This window comes from Hetaerina americana, unplaced genomic scaffold (assembly GCF_022747635.1).
Source record: "Hetaerina americana unplaced genomic scaffold, ioHetAmer1.1.p SCAF_3, whole genome shotgun sequence".
Classification (NCBI taxonomy): domain Eukaryota; kingdom Metazoa; phylum Arthropoda; class Insecta; order Odonata; family Calopterygidae; genus Hetaerina; species Hetaerina americana.
In genome coordinates, this window is record NW_027286874.1 from 5,174,971 (window position 1) to 5,197,443 (window position 22,473).

Here is a 22,473-nt window from a genome sequence, read left to right on the forward strand (position 1 = left end):
ACAACTATTCATCCAAATTTTATTATTGTGGTTTCGATATGTGGCCAATCAGCTGTTTCCTTATTGACTCACAAAGGTCACTGATCCCAAAACACCACCAACCCAATTGGGACCCATCACTTATTCATTTATCGAGAGGAAGCTGCAAGTTAATTAACCAAACAGGATGTTGGTCATCACGTGGAAGAAGTAGTACATGCCATGGAGTATTAGGAGGGTGCAAATCATTTGTCTTCCTCACTCCTCCTTACCCTTTCTCTCCTGGAATCAAGATGATTCTCCTCTTCACCTCCTGCCCTACGCACATTCTTCCTCCCTCCCCCCCATTCACCTCCCCCCTACTTTTTTATCACTTCTTCTTATCCTTCCGCGAATATGACCCACTCCCCTTCCCACTGTGGCCCTGCTGCGACGACTGCTGGTTGCTGGAAGACGGGAGCACTTTGAACCTTGAATCCTCTCCTCGACGACCCCCTGTGGATGACGAGGGGCCCTGCTGCACCGAGTTGCTGTGCAGGGGAGGCACTGCGGCCCTTTGGTCTTCCATACGCCCTGACTGAAGGCGCATGATGAGGGAGAAGAAGTCCTCGTCAGGCACCGTCGGGCCTCTTGATGGGGCTGGCAGGGGTGGTGAGGCCTCCTCACCATTGGCAGGCAGAGTGCTGCGCTGATCCTCAAGCCTCGTGCTCTGATGGGATGCCAAAAAAACATCAGCTCTATGACATACAGCTGACACACGAACCAAGATGCTTCCTCAAGTGACCAAGTACATTACTTTTTTCTCAAATTCAAGAGTGAAAAAAATTGAAGTACAACAGAGGTTTGTATCCAATATAACCTCATCATTTTAGGGCTCAAAAATCAGCAATTTTCAATACATGCACTATTAAAACTGTTTAACAAGTTGCCTATTCTGTTTGCGCCAAAGTTCACAGTCTTGTTGTTTATTTTGACGGACTGGTCAATCTAAAGTTTTGGTAATACTTACACCTCTGTAATCAACTTACAGCAATTACAAAAAACAAATTGAGTAGCTTTGGGCTTCATGTGGTGGAAGTCGAACATAATGAATGACTGATTTAGCACTTGTCCACTTGATAAAATTTTTATTTTACGACCGGGTTTTGATGTATTAAACCATCATCAGGTAACAAACTGAAGTCTCTCCCTCCCCCCTTCGTTTCCTGCCACATCATCTCCCCTCCTTCGGGAAACTTAAATGTCTATAAGATGGCACACAACTTCAGTTTGTTACCTGATGATGATTTAATACATAGAAACCCGGTCGGGCTACAATCAGTAATTCATTAATTAAAAAAAAAAGATTTTACTAAATATCTCAGAGAGTCATCTGACATTTGACAGACAACAATAAAACCTTTGCTGGATCTGAGGCGGATGAAAAATGTGCCACAGACACATATGTGAAGTAAAATTTCATTTAAATTCTACAAACAATTTTGACTTGGAAGAAACAAGTTTGTCCTTTGTGTCCCAACTCCTAAGGAACAAGAAAAAATAACACACAGGTATTGTGTCCATGGAAGATGACCACTTCCATTAATCTCAAAAATAACCAATTTAATAAGCACATTATGTATTTCATACCCTGCATATCAGAGCACTTATGAAAATAATGTCATTCTATTAAGCCATAAAAAGAAAAAATATGAACCAGCATTAATAAAGCTACAATTAACATCAGATTATCAAACATTAAATTTAATCATTGCTAAGAAAAGATACAAGCCCTTCCTTTACAAAAAATCTTGAATTGCAAAAATGTTCATGGCATTTCCGTAACGTGAAATAATTACCTACAATATTTCTTTAAGACCCATTTAATATATGTTTTCCAGTTACTTTTATACAACTCAGTATCCCATAAGTAAATCGCCATTCAAAAGTACCACTTACAAGCTTGCTGGGGAACTAATCTTCATTTCATACAAGCTGGTATTCTTTTCCTCTTTTGGATATAGCACAATATTGTTAAAATGATGATCAATGATATACACATTGGAGAAAGTTTGGTGATTGCAATAGCATGTGTCTAATCTATGATAACACATTAACAGCAATTTTTTTCTTTTTATTAATCAAAGGTTTATTATGCAAAAAATACTAATTTTTAATGAGCATTATTATGAAGGGTACCATATCATTTCATTGAAATATTTACTGACTGCACCCTGGAGAATTCAAAGAAAGTTGTGTGACTGTGACTGCAACAAAGACACCATTTATGCATGATAGCAATTCACGAACAACATCTGATTTCTCTCAGATAAGTAAGTAACATATTTTAAAGTGGATCATTGGTGCAGCCCACCTCATATCCACATGAGTTGGCAATTTACTGACTACTTCTTGGAGAACATACAAGAAAGTTTTGTGATCATGAAAGCAACATCATTGCTTATTTATGATGACAACTTATGAACAACACAAAGTCTCTTAACTAATTAAAAATTTATGAGAGTTACATTAATTTGAAATGCAAGTTTATAGGGTGTATATTGCACTTCAGATTTGTGGGTCATAACAATTTAGCAATATTTTTTCTTCTTCCATGAATATATAATAAGAAAAATACTTGAATATATTTTAAAATACAGTGGGAGATGCTGCATTAACTTTTAATGGAGACATATACTAATCACATTTCAATGAAACTATTTCAAAATATGAAAATCATTTGCCTTGAATGGGATCGCAGTCAAGGCAAATGATTTTTACACTTTGAAATCATTGCATTGCACCTACATACAATTTATTTCAAATATCATGTTATTGCCAATGCACAGGTCAGCAAGGTTTAAATATTACATTATATCTGTAACCCTTAGCAATTCTAGACTTTGGTTAAGAATTCTTTTTGTTTGCAAAAAATATTGGTTAGCTTTAAATTCCTTTTGTAACTTAGCTGGGAATGTAAAATTAAAATAAAATGTCAATAATTACTCTATTCATGACTCAATCTCAATCATTGCACATAGATTTAAAACAAAATTCTGGAAAATATAACAACTATGGCACCAAAAAACCATATGAGCAAGAGCCCAATAAAAGGGTTACAAATACAAACTGAGATTTGAATCTTATATGAACAATGCATTCCGTGAACTAGCACTTATCAACTGAAATACAAGTGTAACAGAGATCACCCTTATGCTATGCAAGAACTGTAAGTGTACCACAACAAAATTTAACTGTAAAATCCATATGAAATGAAAGGTCTGCTTTAGTTTCATAGAAAAAGTTAATTTTGATTTGCACTGATATAGAGCATACTATAGTTCCCAGATAATCATTTAATCCTATGGAATAATAGTAACATTTTCCTCTTCTGACTTCTAATGCCTTGAGGACAGCTACAATCCTCCATGTTGCAAACTTGAGCTTGCCTTTACTCTCTCAATGTCGCAAAAATGGGCTGCACTGCATTAAGATGGTAACTTACAGTTGCTCCATGCATATTTCAATATTCAACACTCTGCACAATGGTCACATTGCAGAAATGGCTGCTTTCAGAATGAATCAACTCACCTGGCAGCGCATGAGCATTTCAAAGAATGAGTCGTCAGGTGGGGCAGTTGTGGAGACATCACTTGGGTTGCAAGCCAGCGTGTTGTTGCTGGTGAGGTGCTGCAGGGCAGGATGGCTGTGCACCACCGAGGAAGACGTGTTATTGGCCTGGGCCCTGGGGGGGTGCAGCCCAGGGAGATGAGGCAGGGCGACTCTCTGCTCATCCATTCTCTTGCTCTGCATGCCTGCAATCAGATCCAGGAGGTCATCCTGCAACCTACCCGCGGCTTCCCCCCCTCCGTTGTTCCCCACTCCCACGGATGACAAGTCTGGCAATAAAAGGAGAGAGAATTCAAGTAACAACCTGCGTGGATAGTAATAAATGTCTTTCTTTTAGAACGGGCAAGGTGAAAACTGAAATTGATATTTCTATAGATCAGCTCATCTCCTGTACCTCTTGCTTTACAGAATCAATTGAAATGCACAAATTTCACAGGGTACAAAATCATTTGCCTTAACTTTGACTTGAACCCTAATTCCCTCGATTTTCAGCCAAGTGCTTCAACAAATTGAGCTATCAAGGTGTCAACTTACACTGAAAATATCTATGATTTTTAAAATAACAAGAAGTACAGGCTGTCAATGCCCTATCAAATTCACATTCTAAGAGCACATCTTAATTGGGTAAAGCATAGGATGGAAATCGAGGGAACCAGGGTTTAAATCCTGGTCGTCAAGGCAATTAATTTGTACACTGTGAATTTCCTGCATGCACGATCAGTGTATGACTAAGTAACTGCCATGGCATCTCCCAAAACTACGAATTTCTGAACTAACTTTTCTGTGTCATTTGTACACTTTTTCAGCCTAATGTTCATGTGTCCAGTTGGAATATGTAAATAATTTATTACAGGAAAATAAGAGTATTCATATTAAAATATTCTGTGTATTTCCACAGATGTTATTTGGATTAGTACAAATTTCTTTTAATATGGATACTAAATACTTCCCTCAAGTGAAGCCTGAAACTGTACAATATATAAATTTACCATATCTATAAGGCAAACAGGATGCACATATATACAAATGAAGAAAACAGTTCACAGGTCATATACATTTGCCTTGATTTGTTTATTAGGAGACAGTTTTGAACATTGCTGTTACATTATGCATGCATTCTCAATATGTGCATCCTGAACACCTATCTAACAGCAATTTTCATACCTTGCTGGATCACACAGTATGCACTTAAGTGCTTCATTGCCAAAAGACCTGTAGTAGTCAAGATGAAAGAAGAAAAGACCCAACTCTGGAACATGGAACACAAGAGTAGCTAATTAATGATGAAAATTTGCCGGAGGGGATCGAGATGGTGTGGGGGCTAACGCACTGGCTTCCCACCCTGAGGGCCCGGGTTCAAATCCCGATGGTGTTGAATATTTTCAGTGGTATCTTGATCCCTCCTTGAGGTGCTTTGTGGAGGGCACTTTGAGTGAGTAAGCCGTCCGTCAGACGGGATGTTAAGCTGTGGACCCCTTGGTGCCTTTCGTTAAGAGTAGGCTAATGCCGACGCCGGGTTTCTCTCCACCCTTCATCCTTTCCTGTCCATCCCCTAAGGCGCAAATGACCTCGGCTGCTGGTCGCCTCCCCTAAATGCTACTACTAAGTTTGCTAGAAAGTCACAACAAAAACAATACCATCTCTGCTACCATTTGGAATCAAATTATATTTCACAACCATCTGGTGTTAACAAAGCAAGGAACACAGAATTAATCAGTAAGCTATCACCGACAGCAAAAACTAGAGCAGGTGGAACAGTTTATATATTTTAAAATTTCCATGGTCGGAGATTGCCACAGTAGTTGGGATATAAAATGAAGAATTGCATCAGCAAAGGAGTTTCCACAAAGAGGAGGGAAGAGATGACATGGATGCTAAGTAAAGAGGTTAAGAAATACTAGTGAAAATTTTGGTATGGAACATGGTTTTGGCTGGCTCAGAAACTTGGTCGCTGAAAAAAGATACATAAAACAGACAAGAAGATATACAAGCAAAATATAGGAACAGGTACAGATTAGAGGCTTTTGAGATGTGGGTGTAGGGTAGGATGAAAGAGGTGAAGTGGGCAGAAAGGAAAACAAATGAGTAAGTGCTCTGTATGGTGAGGCAGGAGAGAAAATTGCTGGAAGAAATCCAAAGGAGGCAGGAGAAAGATGGATTCATTTGATTGGGAATAGGATATTAAAGACTGCGATAGAAGTGAGAATGTTAGGCAAGAAAGGAAGGGGAAAGAATAGGGATGACATGTGGAATTGAAGAAGGATTTACTGTAGTGTCAGGTGTCAGGCCTCGTCTTGTTATGCTAGCTTAAGAAAAACAGGAGTTTTAAGTGAGCAAGTATTCACCCAAAAACCTCACTTAAAACAGTAGATGACAAAAATAAATAATTAATAAATTACCACTTGATTTTATAGCAATGAATACATCTCATATGAGCTTGAAGCTTTAAATTTGGACAATTCCACCACCAATGCCCATCATTATATGACAGGTGTAGTCAAAAAAAGGGCACCAATACTAATCCACTGGCCAACTCACCATTGCTTGTTATCACTGGTGCTTTATTGTTCCCATTGGCATTATTCAGAGCACTCTTGTGAGCGGTGCTGTTATTGAGGACTGTGACTTTGTCAGCACCCAGATTTCCTCCAGCAAGATTGGTAACATTATTATTATTGCTCAGAGCAAAGTTGTTTTTGACAAGGTTCGATGTTTGGGCCAAATGAACATTGTTCTCTTTGTTGTTCTCAGCCACATTGAGCGAGCAACGTTGGTCGTCCATCCTCTTTGATTGAAACCTGGAGAGCAGCTCAAAAAATGACTCCTCATCATCCAGGTGACCTGAGCTAGCCTGAAAAAGGTGTGATCATCATAAATGCCTAGGTCAATCACTCTAGTTGACAAACATTCAGAAAATTATTCTTTTCTCAATAGAGTCGAACAATAGGAAGAATAATTATGAATTAAAATGGTGAAATGTACCATTGATTTTCCTGTAGTGTATAAAATGCAATTCTAACTATTTAAACTTCTAGTGATACCAAGAACAACCTATTAAGATTTAAGTGTAATTGTGGCAAACAGAAAGAGAGGAAGAGATGATGGAATAATCAAAAATGAGATAGTTCCCAAGCATTTCAAAATTTCAAATAATTGTAGTTTCTTCCATGAAAACAATTTTGGCCAATGGGCATAGAAGGTAAACATGGGAGAAATGGATATGCTAAGTTGTTTGCTACAAAATTCAATATCATTCAGCAGGATTCATAAATCCCGAAGAAACAATTAACAAGGAACAAATATCACTGTGTTAATTTAGACATGCTATTTCTAATTAAAGTTCTACCTTTTCAATGCAAAAGTATTTTATATTCTATAATGACTCAGCATTTGAAATATATTTATATTTAATCCTCATGCCAAATTAATTTAATCTTTATCCATCATGGGCCACTTCAAAATTCTCCCTAATCATAAAACGAAAGCATTGATAATTTTGAACACTGCACTTCAATGATAAAGTGAATACACTATAAAACATGAATCAAACAAAACAAGACAAATTGAAACTTACTAATCTTTTACAAACAAAGTTAATTCTTTCAAACTCAGGCAAGTTGAGCCTTTCCCTACAAAATGGTAAAAGGGATAGGACAACATTGTATTTTAGTTTGAATACAAGTGAAATAGGAAGACACTTCATAACAAGAGCCGAAACACATCAAAATGATTTACTTTCTTTGGGTTTTATTTTGTCTCAGCTGCATTTGCTGGAAATTTCTAAAGATTATGTTCATAGGCAGAAGAGCACAATTCAATGACATACCTTCCCATCAACTGGAGATGGCGGGGGAAGGGAACCAGAAGAGGCAGCCTGCAATGCAACTGCTGCACCAACACTCCTCTGTTTCCCATCTGGAGTAAGCTGGACAACAGAAAAGGAAACGAATTGATCTCACTTTCAATAGGAAGTCAATACTTTTGTTAAAGTTAAAATGACATGGAAAATCATAAACTGTAGAAAAAGGTGTGCCACATATTTCACACGTTACACAGAGTGCCCAGCCAAATAAGATGGTTTTTAGATTCCTGGGTTCTTTAGGTTTTCAAGAATGAAAAGTATTTGAATGAAAGATTGTGCCATAATTTTTACGAAAATTTCCCTGATTAATCGAAAGGATACTGCTAAATTTACATGTTTATATATTGCATCATTTTTCCCTGTCGCACAGAAACTTATGGGCATATAATGAATTAATAAAAATAATTGTTAAAAATTGTTGCTCACCTAAATAAACATCTTACTTATAAGTGGACAGTTTATCTAACTCGTAGTTATTTAGTCTAGCTTTTTTTAAGCACCTAGCTGAGAAGTATTTATTACATGAGTATAAAACTTTGTAATTCCACACAGAAAATACAATTTGACGTGATCTAGGTTTCACTGGGATGCAGCATCATCAGACCTGCAGCACAGTGAATCCCAGGTCGTGTCACAGTATATGTTTTCTACGTGGAATTACAAAGTTCTATTTTGATGCTATTCACCATGAAAAAATTGCACAAGTTATGCCTGAAACAATTTATCACATTTAATAGAATGTAACCATGTTTACATGTGACACAGTTTTAAATTTTTTATTTCCAACATTCTGGGAAAAACAAATACGAAAATAAATATAAATTCAAGCTCATTATGGCTTTAAGTAGGAGGTCACAATAAACCTACCAAAAATTGATTTTTCCTTGAGAACTGTTAAAATGGAACTAGAAATGTTGATCATTTATCGAGACATAATGTATACCTACTAGGGGAGAAAATTAGTGGGTGCCTACAGTCACTGGAAAAAATCATTCATGATGTGTTGAACTAACTACTGTGGCATTCTCACTCAAAGAAGTAAGAACCATTACAAATATTACTCAGTTGTAGTCCAGCGGAAGGTATGCAATTGTTTCATAGCAAGGCACCCAGTTAATTGTAAAAATACTTAAACAAAGAATACTTATGTGACATACAATTCTATGCCCTCCTGCAGAATAAAAATAAAGCCGCTGCTTCAAAAAAATTACTGAATTAGTCATTCATATTAAATTTAAATGAAGAAAACAAGAGGCCTATTTTTTAAAGAGTGATTGTAAAGCTATTTCTCCATCAACTCGCCACTACATATTTTCCAATATAATAACATTCATCCTTCATCGTTTTAATGCACAATCCCAGATTTTTTCCATGACTTCTTTCAAGGTCTTTTCCCATTCCCACTCTTTTTCTAGTTCTCAAGGAATGAAGCAGATTGCTGGGCCACCCTGTTATAGCTCTGTGAAAATGTGTTAGCTCTGTGATATAAATTAAATATTGTGTAATGAGTTTGTGAATAGCTACATTCCACTGCTAATAATGCCTTGGTGTGTTTACCATATGAAGAAATTTGGATATGGACTGGCTGAGTTCATAAAGCAAATAAAATGCTGAGTCTGTTTTGATTTAGAATAAGGTAAGTCAACATAATTAAATTGTCCAGTACAATTCCCAAAATGCATTTGTCCATCTACTCTCTCCACTACCACTCCCCATTACACAAACTATTTGGTAATGATCTATTCAGATAGCAATGAAAACTTCAAAACAAATTATTTAAATCTATTGAAAACGAACCAATTATGACAATTGATAAGCCTTAACATATGATTGAATACATAACTATGCTGCCACTGCATTCTTTTTCACCCTTCCTGCTTTGATCCTTTTCAAATATATGTAGCTTGGAGGCTAATTGTAACTCTGATCCCATCCCTCCAGCCACCAAACCACGGTAGCAATACTTGCATTTCCCCATTTTCTAACATTAATTAATTCATTGAAGAAGAGTGAAAAGTTGTCCAACTAATTTCAAATTTGATAAAAATCATCAAATAAAAGATAAAATTAATAAAACCCTGTACAAAGTTATATAAATTATGCAATTATCACAATATTTCCTAAGTGTAAGGCTGTTCTGAGATTTTATAATATAGCTGTTCTTGCTTCACAAGATATTTTTTTTATTTCCAGAAAACTGTTATTTCCTCATTAAGCAGTTTCCCATCCCACTGCCTCCATGATGCTTTTTCAATAGTTGATATTCCAACACATTTAGATAAAAAAATTACTAAAATAATTTTAATGGGAGCAGGAAAGAAGGGTATAAGTTTAGATGTGGTAAATGGTAGATGTGATGCTGTAGATCTGGTACGCCACTGGAATAGAAAATCTTTTTTTCCTTCGGGCATTGGGAAGGAAGTGATAAAATTTGCAATGAATGTGAAAGGGAATGACTAAATATCCATTACACCTTTAAGGAGGATTGAATTTAGTGAATTATGAAGCATTTTTTGCAGAAAAACACTAAATGGAATAATAATTTGTAATGCTCATGAAATTCATATAATATATACACAAGTATTATGTGGCAGAATTTTATGAGTGTTTTAATCATAGAAATGTCAGTTCAAGACCCAGAACACCCACATCCCTGTCAGGATTAGTCTTACTCCTGGTGTTGTATATGACAGGCCTGATGGATGATGTACACAATGATGGTGCATTGATGAAATAACAGAATTTTTACGTAAACTTTTACATTTACAATGAGAGACACTTGTGCGGCTGGCATGAGTGAAGGACTATAAACTATGACAGGCATATCTTAGCAACTAAACTATTCACAGGCAAAAATGCTCAAAACTGAAAACTATTCTTTTAACACCTTAATAAGCTTTCCATAAAAGTTAAAGCAACAATATAAGATTCAAATATGCATTTGTATGACAGTGAGAAGACCTGTTATTATGGCAGGAACAAGAAAAACATAAACATACAAATGGAAGGCATAAAATGTTTTTAACACTTGTGAATCATTTCAATGTTAAGCAAAAGCGTGATTGAAAAAACAACTTGTCATGTATTAAAAATTCTCTAGTGTGCATTCTACATTTAATGCAGCTTCAATCCATAATTATAAGCACAATAATTGAAAATTAAACATAATATTTTAGATTCCTATTCTTGTCATCAGTTAATTACTCCCAGCCACATAAGCAGCAGAACTATGGGACCTTCAGTATAAAATGGAATACATTAAGCTCTGATGAATTTTTTTAAAATTTGGCATTTCCATAATGCTGTACAAATTAAGTGGATTCTTGATATAATGAGATTTCATAAACCATACAAACAACACCTAATATATCAAATTGAGGGAGGGCACCCAGTTTAAAACTCAGACATGCCTTTCTGGGCATCCTCGCCTACACCTAAGCTATGTTATTTTTCAAGTACCTGACCTTCCTGACATTAGAATTTCACAGGCTGTTGGGCTTGGTACTAGGTGAGCTCTACCCTCACCTATCAAACCAACCTTCGGGTTGATGACTATAGTTTATATCAAACCTTATTCTTATGAGTGGCAATTTTAAAATTACATAATTAGCTAATTCCTATAACTTTTTGGATAGGATATTCATCAATGTGGGAATTACACATCATATTTATTAGTATATGAAATAGGTGACTCTTAAAAATTGTATATTGCAAACTTATACAATGCCATTTTCATGGCATTTCTTGTAGTTGAATAATATGCATAAAAATTTGAATGCTCTATTTTGGTGACAGCACTTGTTTCATATCACACACATTGACTTGAATGTACATCACATTTTGGATGACGATGATATTTTGAAAAATAATTCAGCCTTTTACCTTAGAAGTACCTTTCCACATGAAAAAAGACTGGAAAGATGATGAACTCAATATTAAATTGACGTCTTACATCACATCTGCCAGCAACATCAATAGAAAAGGCAGAGGGTGCAAATTTCTGAATTTTAAACTGAATCCTTTGACAATGCATGGCAGGGCCATGGTTTGAATGAAATTGTCAAGTCCCACATAAATCAGGAGTCATGAAAAATGCATATATCCAAGAATTCTCAATGGGCTAAGAGACAGTGGAAAATTAGCACTTGAACATAAAAAATTAATGCAATTTTATGCTTTCAATTTTTATGCTGGTGCTGCAACAATCATAACATCAAATGGCCACTTAAGATATAATACTCAGGCCATATAGTCCATCGATTTACATTACAGATAAATCATTTGCTGTATTGCAAAACTTGGGAATTAATCTATAAGAAATTTTCATTACATGCCAGAATCATTATATCAGGATTCCACCATGAGTACAATTATTTGAAGTAAAATCTTTAAAATCTTAGGAGAGAATGAAATACATGAGACTATCAAACTAGAAACACACTTTTGTAAATGATAGAACATTTTAATTAAAGCCAATTAAAGGGTGTCAAGATTAAATGAACTATTACTCTTAAAAACAAGCAATAACAAAGTGAGATTAGTTACAAGAAGTAAAATTCCCAGGTTTGCCTCTAGGAAGAAATTGACTCCCAAAATCCAGGTAGACACACAATCCGCAACTTTTCAATTGCACGGTAACGTGCATACACTGGGTGAACAGTGTAATCCATAATTTCTGTTTGCTTAGGTTTTAGATTTGCTTGGATTTTGTTCCGACAGTTAGAGTACTCCTTTAAAGGGCAAAAATTTAAAATTGAAGTAATAACAACATATAACAGCCAAATGCAAGCTTGCAATCCATAATAATTCCAAGACCAAGTGTAAAAATGACAACAATAAGCATTCCAGGACACAATCATTCACAATAAATAAAAACTACCACGTTTGCCCAAAAATAAACAATGGTTTTCCAGTAGAATTCTACTAGGAGACCAACTAATATTTTGGATACCCAGTGAATAAAAATGTAATAATTTATACCTAAAATTGAAACAAATACAAAGCATACCTTTCTGGGTCAATTAACATACTCTCATTTTTGAGGAAAGAAACGGCTATTCTTCTAAAAACTGAGATTAGAAGAGCAAAGAACATACCGAAAACCCTGCACTAGATATTTTCCAATATCCTCCTCCCTCATCTCATGATACAGCGTTACTAATCCCTTTCTTACCTCTCACTTTGAGTGAAAGGGTGCTCTCGATCCACTATTGACTATATACAGTCAACAAATGAATGACAGACCTACATCATGTGACTTATGACACCCCCGTGAAAAATATTGTCTCTGTTTCACTACTATGAGGGATAATCAGAAAGTAAGGTCCGAATTGCCATAGCTAATTGATTGTTGAGCGAACACAAACTCCATGCGCATGGACTCCTGGCATGCCTTGAGCATTAAAAAACGCCATTTGGATTGGTATTGCTGCTTACAGGGTCTGTTAAAGATGTTTAAAACAATTGATCATCCTGCCAACTGTGAAATACATTCTACTACCTTGATCAAAAATTTCCCGGAATTTATTCAGAAAATTAAAAATACAAGTTTATTCATCTAAATCTATATTGTCCCCTTCAAAGTAATCCCCATCGACTGCAACACACTTATGCCAGCGCTTGATCCAATCCTCGAAACATTTTTTATATTCGGTTTTCGGTATGTCCATCAGTGCTTCCTGCGATTTTTCCATTACTTCCTCTCGGCTGCTAAAACGCGTTCCCCGTAATGGTTTTTTAACTCGATTGAACAGAAAGAAGTCACAGGGAGCCAAATCAGGTGAATTCGGTGGCTGTTGGATGGTATTTGTTGCAGTTTTCGTCAAAAAATTACGAATAATGATAGCACTGTGCGACGGTGCGTTATCATGGTGCAAAATCCACGAGTTTTCTGCCCACATTTCTGGTCTCTTTCGGCGAATTGCTTCACGCAAACGTCTCATAACGCCCAAATAATACTCTTTGTTTACTGTCTGGCCTTCTGGCAAAAATTCATGATGCACTACACCGTTGTAATCCATGAAAACCGTCAGCATTGCCTTCTTTTTTGACTGAAAACGACGTGGTTTTTTTGGTCTCGGCTCATTTGGTGAACGCCATTCACTTGCCTGATGTCTGGATTGCGTGTCGTACTCATAAACCCACGTCTCGTCTCCAGTAATGATCCTTTTGATGAATGTGGGATCGGATTCAGCCTCGCAAATCATGTCTTTTGCGACGTCAACACGGTCTCTTTTTTGCATGAAATTGAGGTCTTTTGCTGCTACACGACGGAAACCCAAATCATTAACCACAATGTCTTGGGCGGATCCATAGGCAATGTTCAAGTCCTCCACTATTTCTCTGATGGTTAATTTGCGGTTATTGACCAACATTTCTTTTACTTTATCAATTTTTTCACCGACTTTCGACGTCGATGGTCTGCCACTGCGTTCATCATCTTCGATTGACCCACGACCACTTCCGAACCGCTCGTGCCACTGGTAAACGACCGTTTTTTTTAGAGAATCGTTGCCGAAACACTTTTCCAACATTTCCAACGTCCGTGCGCCACTAAATCCGTTTTTTACGCAAAATTTAATACAAGTTCGTTGTTGCAAATTTAAATCCATTTCTGAAATTGTAAAAAATCGCCAACACACACAGAGATAGATGTACTCTTGGCTACGTAACTTTTGCAAATGTCAAGTTATGACACTAAGATTTAAAGGGAATATCAACAACAGATGTACCAATTTAACAAAAAAAACAGAACTCAAATCGGAACGATGGGAGCGCCACACGGTGGTTATTCCGGGAATATTTTGATCAAGGTAGTATAAACCTTCATTTTCTTTTGTTTTCAGTGAAGGATATCATGACTGAAGAAGAAACTCCATTGTAGCGCAACGCCATAAACCAATCGCAAAAAATGCTGGCAACGGCTGATGATGATGGAGTCTCACTAAAAAAGCTGCCAACTTATAAAAATAGGTTGAAAATCGATGAGTCAATAGCACAAATGGAAATCTCCCAGATAAGGATTACCAAATCAAAAAGTAAACAGTTTATGTGAATTTATTTCGATTGAGACCTATGGACCTTATATAAACTGACAGATATGTTCGTAAAACTAACGAGAATTGTGTCCGAGATTGAGAGGAAACGAAAATAAATGTCAGAGAGGACACGCATGTGGAATGCGTAATGAAAAATGGAGTGAGTGAAAGGGGAGAGATATCTAAGAAGGACGGTAAACGAGCATTAGGAAAGTTATTCAGAGATTCTATAAGAAAAGACGCGGTAAAAGAAAGTTTTAAATATGAAAAAAAGCTTGGTGTGCAGCAGATTTTAGCTAGAGATGAGTAAGAGAATTGTCAATGCGGTGTTTAAAATATTCTGATTTAATTTTGTGATCCATGGACCTTGAGGAAGGGAGAGAAAAAAGGAGAGCATAGAGACCGTTGAGACAGATGAGGGTAGTATGATTTGTTCGATGGCAGCAAGGTTAAGGTTATTCGGGAAAATAAATAAATTTTAAAATTGTTCCCATTTCTGGTACATCCAATTCTTCTATAACCCATTATTAAAAAAATAAAACGATACATCATAGTATGCAACAAAAAGAGATGCATTTTCTAACTCCCATGTTATGCTCCTATACCACCAATTTGTAATGAAAATTAGATTCATCTTGCAATTGAAAATTATATGAATACATTCCTTAACCCTCAAAATGTCATATGACTATTTCCATACGAAAAGTGAAATGCAGTTTTTGCTTATGAAAATGGTGCGAGTTTTTTCAGCATACTGATGATATTGTTTACATAAAGTTCAATAATACATACAACACTGATTGACATTTTTCGATCTTTTAATTGAATTTCCTAAAACATTTAAGATTCTGAAGGATGTTTATATTTGGGCATCAAAGGAAAGTGATTCATCTCTATGCATGCAGAGTCTTGAATAATAATGGAATTACCATCACTTTCAGTGCATTTCTCCCGTCGAGAGGAGGACATTATGGATGATTGGGATGGGCGAGGATGGGAGGGGTCAAATAACTACCAGACCTTAATCAAATCCAGCTGTTCCATGCTCTTTCGCCTCACCCTGTTCCTCCAGTCCGAGGAGGAGGAGGGGGAGCGCCCAGGAGCGCACTCCTGCTCTGTTGCCACGCCCCCACCATCTCCCTGGTCCACACTGGAGTCACTGGGTGGCGTGGAGCAATCCAACACTCCAGCTCCTGGAGGAAGACCGAGCACTTTCCGAAGATCACCAACGTTCATTTGAGCAGTGGCCTGGCCCATTTGGTCCCCAATCTGAAATGGATCATTTCTCAGTAACTGCTTCTTCAAATTAGACATAAGGGAAGGAGGCATAAGGCTCTTATTTAAAGGGATAAGGCATTTGCTATCTGTCCATTCATGGAAGGATGTGAATAAAAAAAAGAACCTGTTTATGTAATTAACAAAACTGCACCCTTGGGCTAGTATGTTGAACCCTATTAAGTTGCTTATTGATACAAAAATAGATTGGGAAGGAATACTTTGTCTCTTTTTCTCATTCTTTTTCCAAGCAAGAATACTTTGTCTAAGTATTTGACTTACACAGCTCCAATGGCCATATGACATTAGTATGCTTATGTTGTAGTCTGACCTCACTGTTCAAGTCATTGGCAAATTCAGATGATGCCAATAATCTATAGATTATTGGCATCATCTGAATCATTCTGCATCTGCATCAATCTGCATCATTATAGATCAAACTCAATAGATGATGCCAATAATCTAATAGAGATGATGTGATGTTAGGTAAATTCCTAGAGCCAATAATAAGAAATATAGAAAGCTCCAATACCATTCTTTCAGTCAGCCAATGACAATCAACAGAGAGGCAAGGGCTTGACAGCAAGATGGCATCAGTGCTGTAGCACTGACTTGACATCAAACAGGAATTTACCAAACTTCACATTCACATCCATTAGCTCACACATCTTCTTAATAGAGATGATGGCAATAAAAAGCATACTGCTGTGTTATAGAGGTACTCAGGACAGCACAGGATTTGGTGAGTAAAATACACAGAGCAAATATATGCGGACTGGTGAAAATAGTTAGAACATTAGAATTAAAAGTCAAAGCAAATGATGTTTGAATTATTTCAATTCCACCCAAGAGAATTTACCAATTAAAAGTTGATGGAGCTGGAAGATATAATAATAATGGCAAAGACCTCAAATATATTCTAGACTAAAAAATGGTGGGATGCTCTCACACAATGAAGGGAGCAATAGCAGGTTTGGAGACAGAGGATTCAAATTTTCTACACCCTTTGATTCAAACTCTCCACCTCCTGTTCATTGACAATAATTAGTGGATGGCAATCTTTCAACACAAAATTTGACACTTTTTATCTGAAATAAGATAGCGTTAAACTTGTATGACCAACATGCGTAGATTGGTGAGTTAGATTAACTGGAGATTCACTTGAAAAATGACATTTTCATCATTACACTGAAGTTTTCTTAACATTACTGGTAACATAAATGTCAAATCTGACCGTATCAGCATAAAATAGATGAGTTCTGATGCAAGCAAGCTGTGTTACATAATTTTAAACTTATTCAGATTTATTAGTAAAATTGATCAATTGTTTTTAGGCTTTACTATCTAAACACAGGTATCTCCAGACAAGATATCTTATAGAAAATAATAAATCAATGAAAAAATGTACAAAGGGTAAATGCAACATTAAATAATTATTTAATTTACGATTGTTTGAGAAAACTGAACAATGAAAGGCCCTTGGTGCAGGAAAAAGTTGTTATTACAGACCACTGCTATTTGGGATTAGATGATTAACCTAATATGCCTTAGTCCATGAACCTAGCATTGACCCCCAGTATTCTAAAATCAATACCATATGTGATCCAAAACAATATGTACATGCAATTTCACAATAACTTCCAGTTGAGCATAATTTACAAAAATTCCATTAGCTAACACTTTCAAGGGTAATTCACAGGAAATTCCCCTTGATGGTTGTAAGCATGATGGGGTCATTTTGAGGGACAGTGACAATGATAGGAATCTTTATCCCTGCTCCTTGGTGTCATTTAAATAGTCACTTTTCCCATTCCTAAAAATACATTTTTTTAATTTACAAGCAATCATAACAAAGGGCGTATTTGCAGGAGTACTGCAGGTGCTGACCTTTGTGATAATCTGTTTGCCTTGTTAAATGTACTCGTATGACTGTGATAATTATAGTCAGCAAGGAATATCTTTCCCTAATTGATGAATTTGGAGGAATAGTGCTGGGCTAACCCCCAGAGGGCCAGGGTTTTATTCCCAGGAATGCCTAGGAGCACCCTCAGCTTCACTCAAGTCGAGTGATTTTTTGGGTACCAGATCATCGTGGGAAACTATAGAAGGCATAATGAATAAGGAACTCATACCACTACTACTGTGACTTGTGAGTTTTACATGTAATATGGCTTAGTTTTGGGTAGGCTCTATCCTCACCTATTAAACCAACCTTCCATTGGATAACTGTGGTTGGTGGTAGTTTGTTGAATTAAATTACTTACAAAATACAGAAGATAGAAATTAAAAGCATTTTGAAAAAGATACTTGAAAAATTAGTTTAGAAACAAGAAATGTTCAGACTGTACCAGAGAAGACTTTGCAGAAGTTATTTATAAGTTCCAAATGATTCTGAAATTAATATCAATTATATTGCTTTATATGAGCCTTAATTTGTTTTAATGGAATCATTTTATCAAACCTTCTTTGGGTTAGGGGACTCCTCTGTTAGTAAACAAAACCTCCACAAAAAATATTGGGTAAAGATCAATAAAATGGTTGAGAAGAATAACAGAAATTACAAATGTGTACACATAAAAGAATACAGAGAAATCCCAGGGCCTTGACTGAAAAAAGTTTCAAAAGTGAATTTTAGTCCTTTCAAAAGTTATTGTTGTTAGTATATCACTAATATACAGTATTATACATTTTATTTAATTGACAATGTCAGTAATTCAAGGAAGTAAAATAGTATTACAGTATCTTTAGGTTGCCAATGGAATTGAAAACAAGCATGCTCTAAGGATTATCCTTTTCACTTTTATAAACTTACCTAACTCAAGAAGGGGTGGGGTGGATAAACAAAACTTTTTAAGGGGAAAATAAGTTATGACTAGATGTATTTGGTCACTATGACTCCAATTCCCTCACAGAAATAATATGGTACAAAATTGTAAACATTTACGAGAAAAATAGCATACATATACTAGTTATTACTATTTATTTAAAAAAAAGCATACTTAGTAAAAAATATATATAGTTTGTTAGTTATGGCAAAAGCCTCCATAAATCACTCTACTAGGAAGATTTTTATCTTTCAGACTTAAGCAACAGCATTTTAATTGAGACAAAAATAATTTAAGAAGTTCAACTGGAACTTGTGGAAAACCAAAGGAGTTCAGGACCTTCAAGGAACTCAGCACATATTAACATCAATATGAGTGAATTACTAAATAGGTCACCAACAGAATCCAGAATGGTAGAAAAAACAATTTTAATTCATTTTGGCAAGTTAAAATATGTTACTCCCACAATTTGTACGCTAACTTACAGAAAATTCAAATATGATGTGCCTCCAATTTCATAAAATCTCAATCATTTCAAATTATATGACTACATTGTAAATTACTAAATACCACTGAATCAGTTCAATGATGTTTCACAAAAGAAAATAATTAACCAATTATAGACTATGGCATTCATTATACATCACTGGACACAATGTACTCTGTTCCCTGTGAAAGTAAGTTTAAGGTGAATAACTGAAAGCAGATGACATTTCATGATTTTTGAGAATTACATAAAAATCACCACCCCCATTACCTAATTATATGAATGTACTGACTTTGCTAACATAACAGCTGATGTAGTCTACGACAATGAGATATTATCTAAAAAACATGAAGCTCAAAATCTCATAAACTATGCAAAAATTATTTATCTGCAATCCTATTATATTTGTCTTTGTTTAGGGTATAATTCAACCAACATAGAAATTAACAAAATCTCAACAGACTATTGGTTGAGTGCAATTATCCTTATATTACACTGGTAACTCTAATTTCAGCACGACAGTGGCAGTTTGACGGTAGATACGGATAATACACCATCACATGCAAGTTTAAAATAAAATACTTAGATAAAGAAAATGGATCACATACCTCTTTGGATATTTCTAAATGTTTGGAAGCAAAATAGAGAGCCTTCTCATGGTTTCCCATTGCTGAATGTGCATTTCCTAAACTCCAACATGCCCGTCCTTAAAAATTTAAAAGTAAGAACCGAATAAATTGTGCTGTAAGTTGAATCAGGTTTACTGATAGGTTACACTAGGATTTATAAAACTGCAGCTTAGACATTTACCTTCTCCAACACGGTCCATTAGTTCTTGAGCAATTCGCAGGTGTCGCAAGTGATAATCAACTGCAGTTGGATAGTCACGAAGTAGAGTGTAAGTGTTCCCAAGACTGTAACATGCTTGAGCCTCAACTGCACGATCCCCTAAGTCCTGGGCAAGTACTAGAGTTCTCCTGAAATATATCAAGAACCAACAACTTTGGTGAATAATATCTGATGATTTCCCTCTAATGTCGGCAATAATTTATCCAAGAAATCAAAGTACATTCATTATTACTCAGAAGGAAGTATCTACACACCTTCCACATTATTTTTATTAGCATTATGAGGTTTCCCAGTGATTATTTTGATGGCTTTCTTTTGAATTTTATACATGGTTAAGCAAATGGCAGCTGAGCCCCAAAATATATACCATAGGTTATATTTGAATGCATTTCTCCATAGTATAAATTAAGCATTGCTGTTTTGCTTGTTGTCTGATGCAGATGTCTTAATAAATAGCAAGTGAACTACACAAATTTAACTCTTTAATTCCCTCACTGGACATGTACACACTATGAGAGCATTTTTTCGATGGATAAGTGGCGCAGAAATGTTGGGAGAGCCCAATGTCACTCAGAAAATGAGAGTTATGCTCACTCAAGGCTTAAACTTAGTCACTACGGAAATTTTGATGGGCATACTAAAAATGGGGCACATCCTTGTTTCATTCATGTCTGTTAAAGTTAAACCATCTGTCAACAACAACCAAACTTAAAAACAGTTGATATTACTTCATAACTATATATAATCAATGATTTGATAATTGTGGTTTGGATGCACCCTAGGCAACAAGAAATGTTAGGCTCTCACCTTAGTGGAAGTTTTCCTTAACACTTATTTCACAGTATAAATGGTACATACACAATTATAATGTTTGCTCTTACTTGTAGTGCTCAGCGGCATTTTCAAATTCTCCAAGAAATATATTGGCATTTCCTAAGTTGCTGTGCGCACGACGTTCGGCAGCCTTGTCCCCAAATTCTCGAGCAATCTTTAATCTCTGTAAGTCAATATGAATACACATGTAATTACAAGATATTTTCATGGGGCAACAGTAAATTTTTCCAGTAACAGAAAAAAACACCCACCTCATCATGGTAGCTGATGGATTGGCTGAAGTTACCCAACAAATAATGAGTGTTGCCTAAATTCCCACAAGCACGACCCTGAGCAGCGGTATCACCTAGTTCTCTCATCAAACGCAAATTTTCCCTGTAAATGAAAAAAAATTAGTTGAGCTAAACTCCCTTCCGTTTCCATACACAGAATTAACATGAAATAACAGCGAACTCTTTCTTAAAAGTTATAGCAGCAAACTTATCGAGGGGCCTGAAGGTATTTTAAGCCACAGACAGACAGTATCTTACTCATAATAATAAACAGCTTGTTGTAGACATGATCTAACTTCTTCTGGAAATTCACCAGGATCTTGTTGGCCTAGTCTTCCTATGTGTTTCCCTTTGGCATGGTATACATTTCCTAAATTATAGAGCGCTCTACCTTCACCGACCTAGAATAAAATTGTTCACTATAATACAATATTCTCCAATCAAGCTACTCTATTGCTCAAAATTAAACCTATTTCTTATACCTTATCATTCAGATCTTGTGAAATCTCCAAATGCCTCTTGCAGCAAATCATAGCTTCATCGAACTTTCCCATTACTTTCAGGGTATTTCCAAGGTTGCCACTAGCCTTTGCTTCTCCCAATTTATCTCCCATTGTTCTGGGACATGATAGAAAGATAAATGTACACAGTGTTTAACTAACACAGAAAAATAGATGATAACACAAGATTAACGAGCATTCACATACCTCGCCAAGGTGAGATCATGTTTGTGGTATTGCATTGCTTTGACATAGTCACCCAGGTAAAAGTAAGCATTTCCCAATTGGCTATAAATTGCACTTAAAGTCCTTAAATCATCAGTGCCCGCCGAAATAGCAGCTTCAAAATACGCCACTCCGGCTCGGCAATCCCCAGCTTTACATAATCTTTCTCCTTCTAAAGCCAATTCAAGGCACGCAGTGCCGTCAACTCCGCTCTACACGAACAAAAGAGAAACCATTTCATGCATTGTAAGAAAGTACAAAGCTAATCCTCCGTCATTTTAGCGATGCATTCAACGACAGAAAAATTAAAGGCACAAACATTTGTCCCAAATAAAACAAACGATGTGAAGTTTGAATACCAACAAATTGAAGATGAGAGTCAGGCATTCATTGCGAGAACTTACCCCAATTCCACAGGAAAGTTTCTCTGTACTCACTGACGACATTATTTTGCGTTTGAATTAACTCCACATTCTCTAAATTAAACAAGAAAACGAAGGTTGATGTGGGTATCCGACCATCATACAAATGCTGGCGGTAGAAATCAGTTGGTGCACTAAACTCACAAATGTTGTGATCAAAACTTCAAACAAATGTTACGAAGTACTTCCCCACACTGCTCCACAAAAGAGCAGAATATAATTTTAGAGGGAACTGATAACATCGAGGGAACCCACTTTCAAGATAAACAAAACAACCCTGAATATTCACCAATTGGG

At 36.1% G+C, this 22,473-nt stretch overlaps 1 protein-coding gene across 2 annotated transcripts; it reads right to left on the reverse strand.

Moving 5' to 3' along the window:
• Positions 1-334: 334 nt before the first annotated feature.
• On the reverse strand, positions 335-22,467 carry pins (G-protein-signaling modulator pins). Of its 2 annotated transcripts, none has more exons than XM_071588533.1 (13): positions 22,159-22,467; positions 21,737-21,966; positions 21,512-21,647; positions 21,288-21,430; positions 21,009-21,132; positions 20,805-20,920; positions 19,885-20,051; positions 19,683-19,780; positions 15,547-15,756; positions 7,415-7,513; positions 6,127-6,439; positions 3,550-3,857; positions 335-688 (listed from the first exon to the last, which is right to left on the reverse strand). In XM_071588533.1, exons 1-13 carry the CDS (start codon positions 22,198-22,200, stop codon positions 350-352), a joined length of 2,325 nt encoding a protein of 774 aa, XP_071444634.1. In that variant the 5' UTR covers positions 22,201-22,467; the 3' UTR covers positions 335-349. The 2 variants fall into 2 exon arrangements, with proteins under 2 accessions (XP_071444634.1, XP_071444633.1); XM_071588532.1 differs by having other exon boundaries at positions 15,508-15,756.
• Between the last annotated feature and the right edge of the window lie 6 nt (positions 22,468-22,473).

Coding starts and splice junctions, on each gene's coding strand:
- pins (XM_071588532.1), bottom strand. CDS start 22,200: ATGTCGTCAGTGAGTACAGAGAAACTTTCCTGTGGAATTGGG. Junction 21,431..21,511: donor CACAAGATCTGAATGATAAG/GTATAAGAAATA, acceptor ATTTTATTCTAG/GTCGGTGAAGGTAGAGCGCT. Junction 19,781..19,884: donor AATGGACCGTGTTGGAGAAG/GTAAATGTCTAA, acceptor TAAATTTTTAAG/GACGGGCATGTTGGAGTTTA.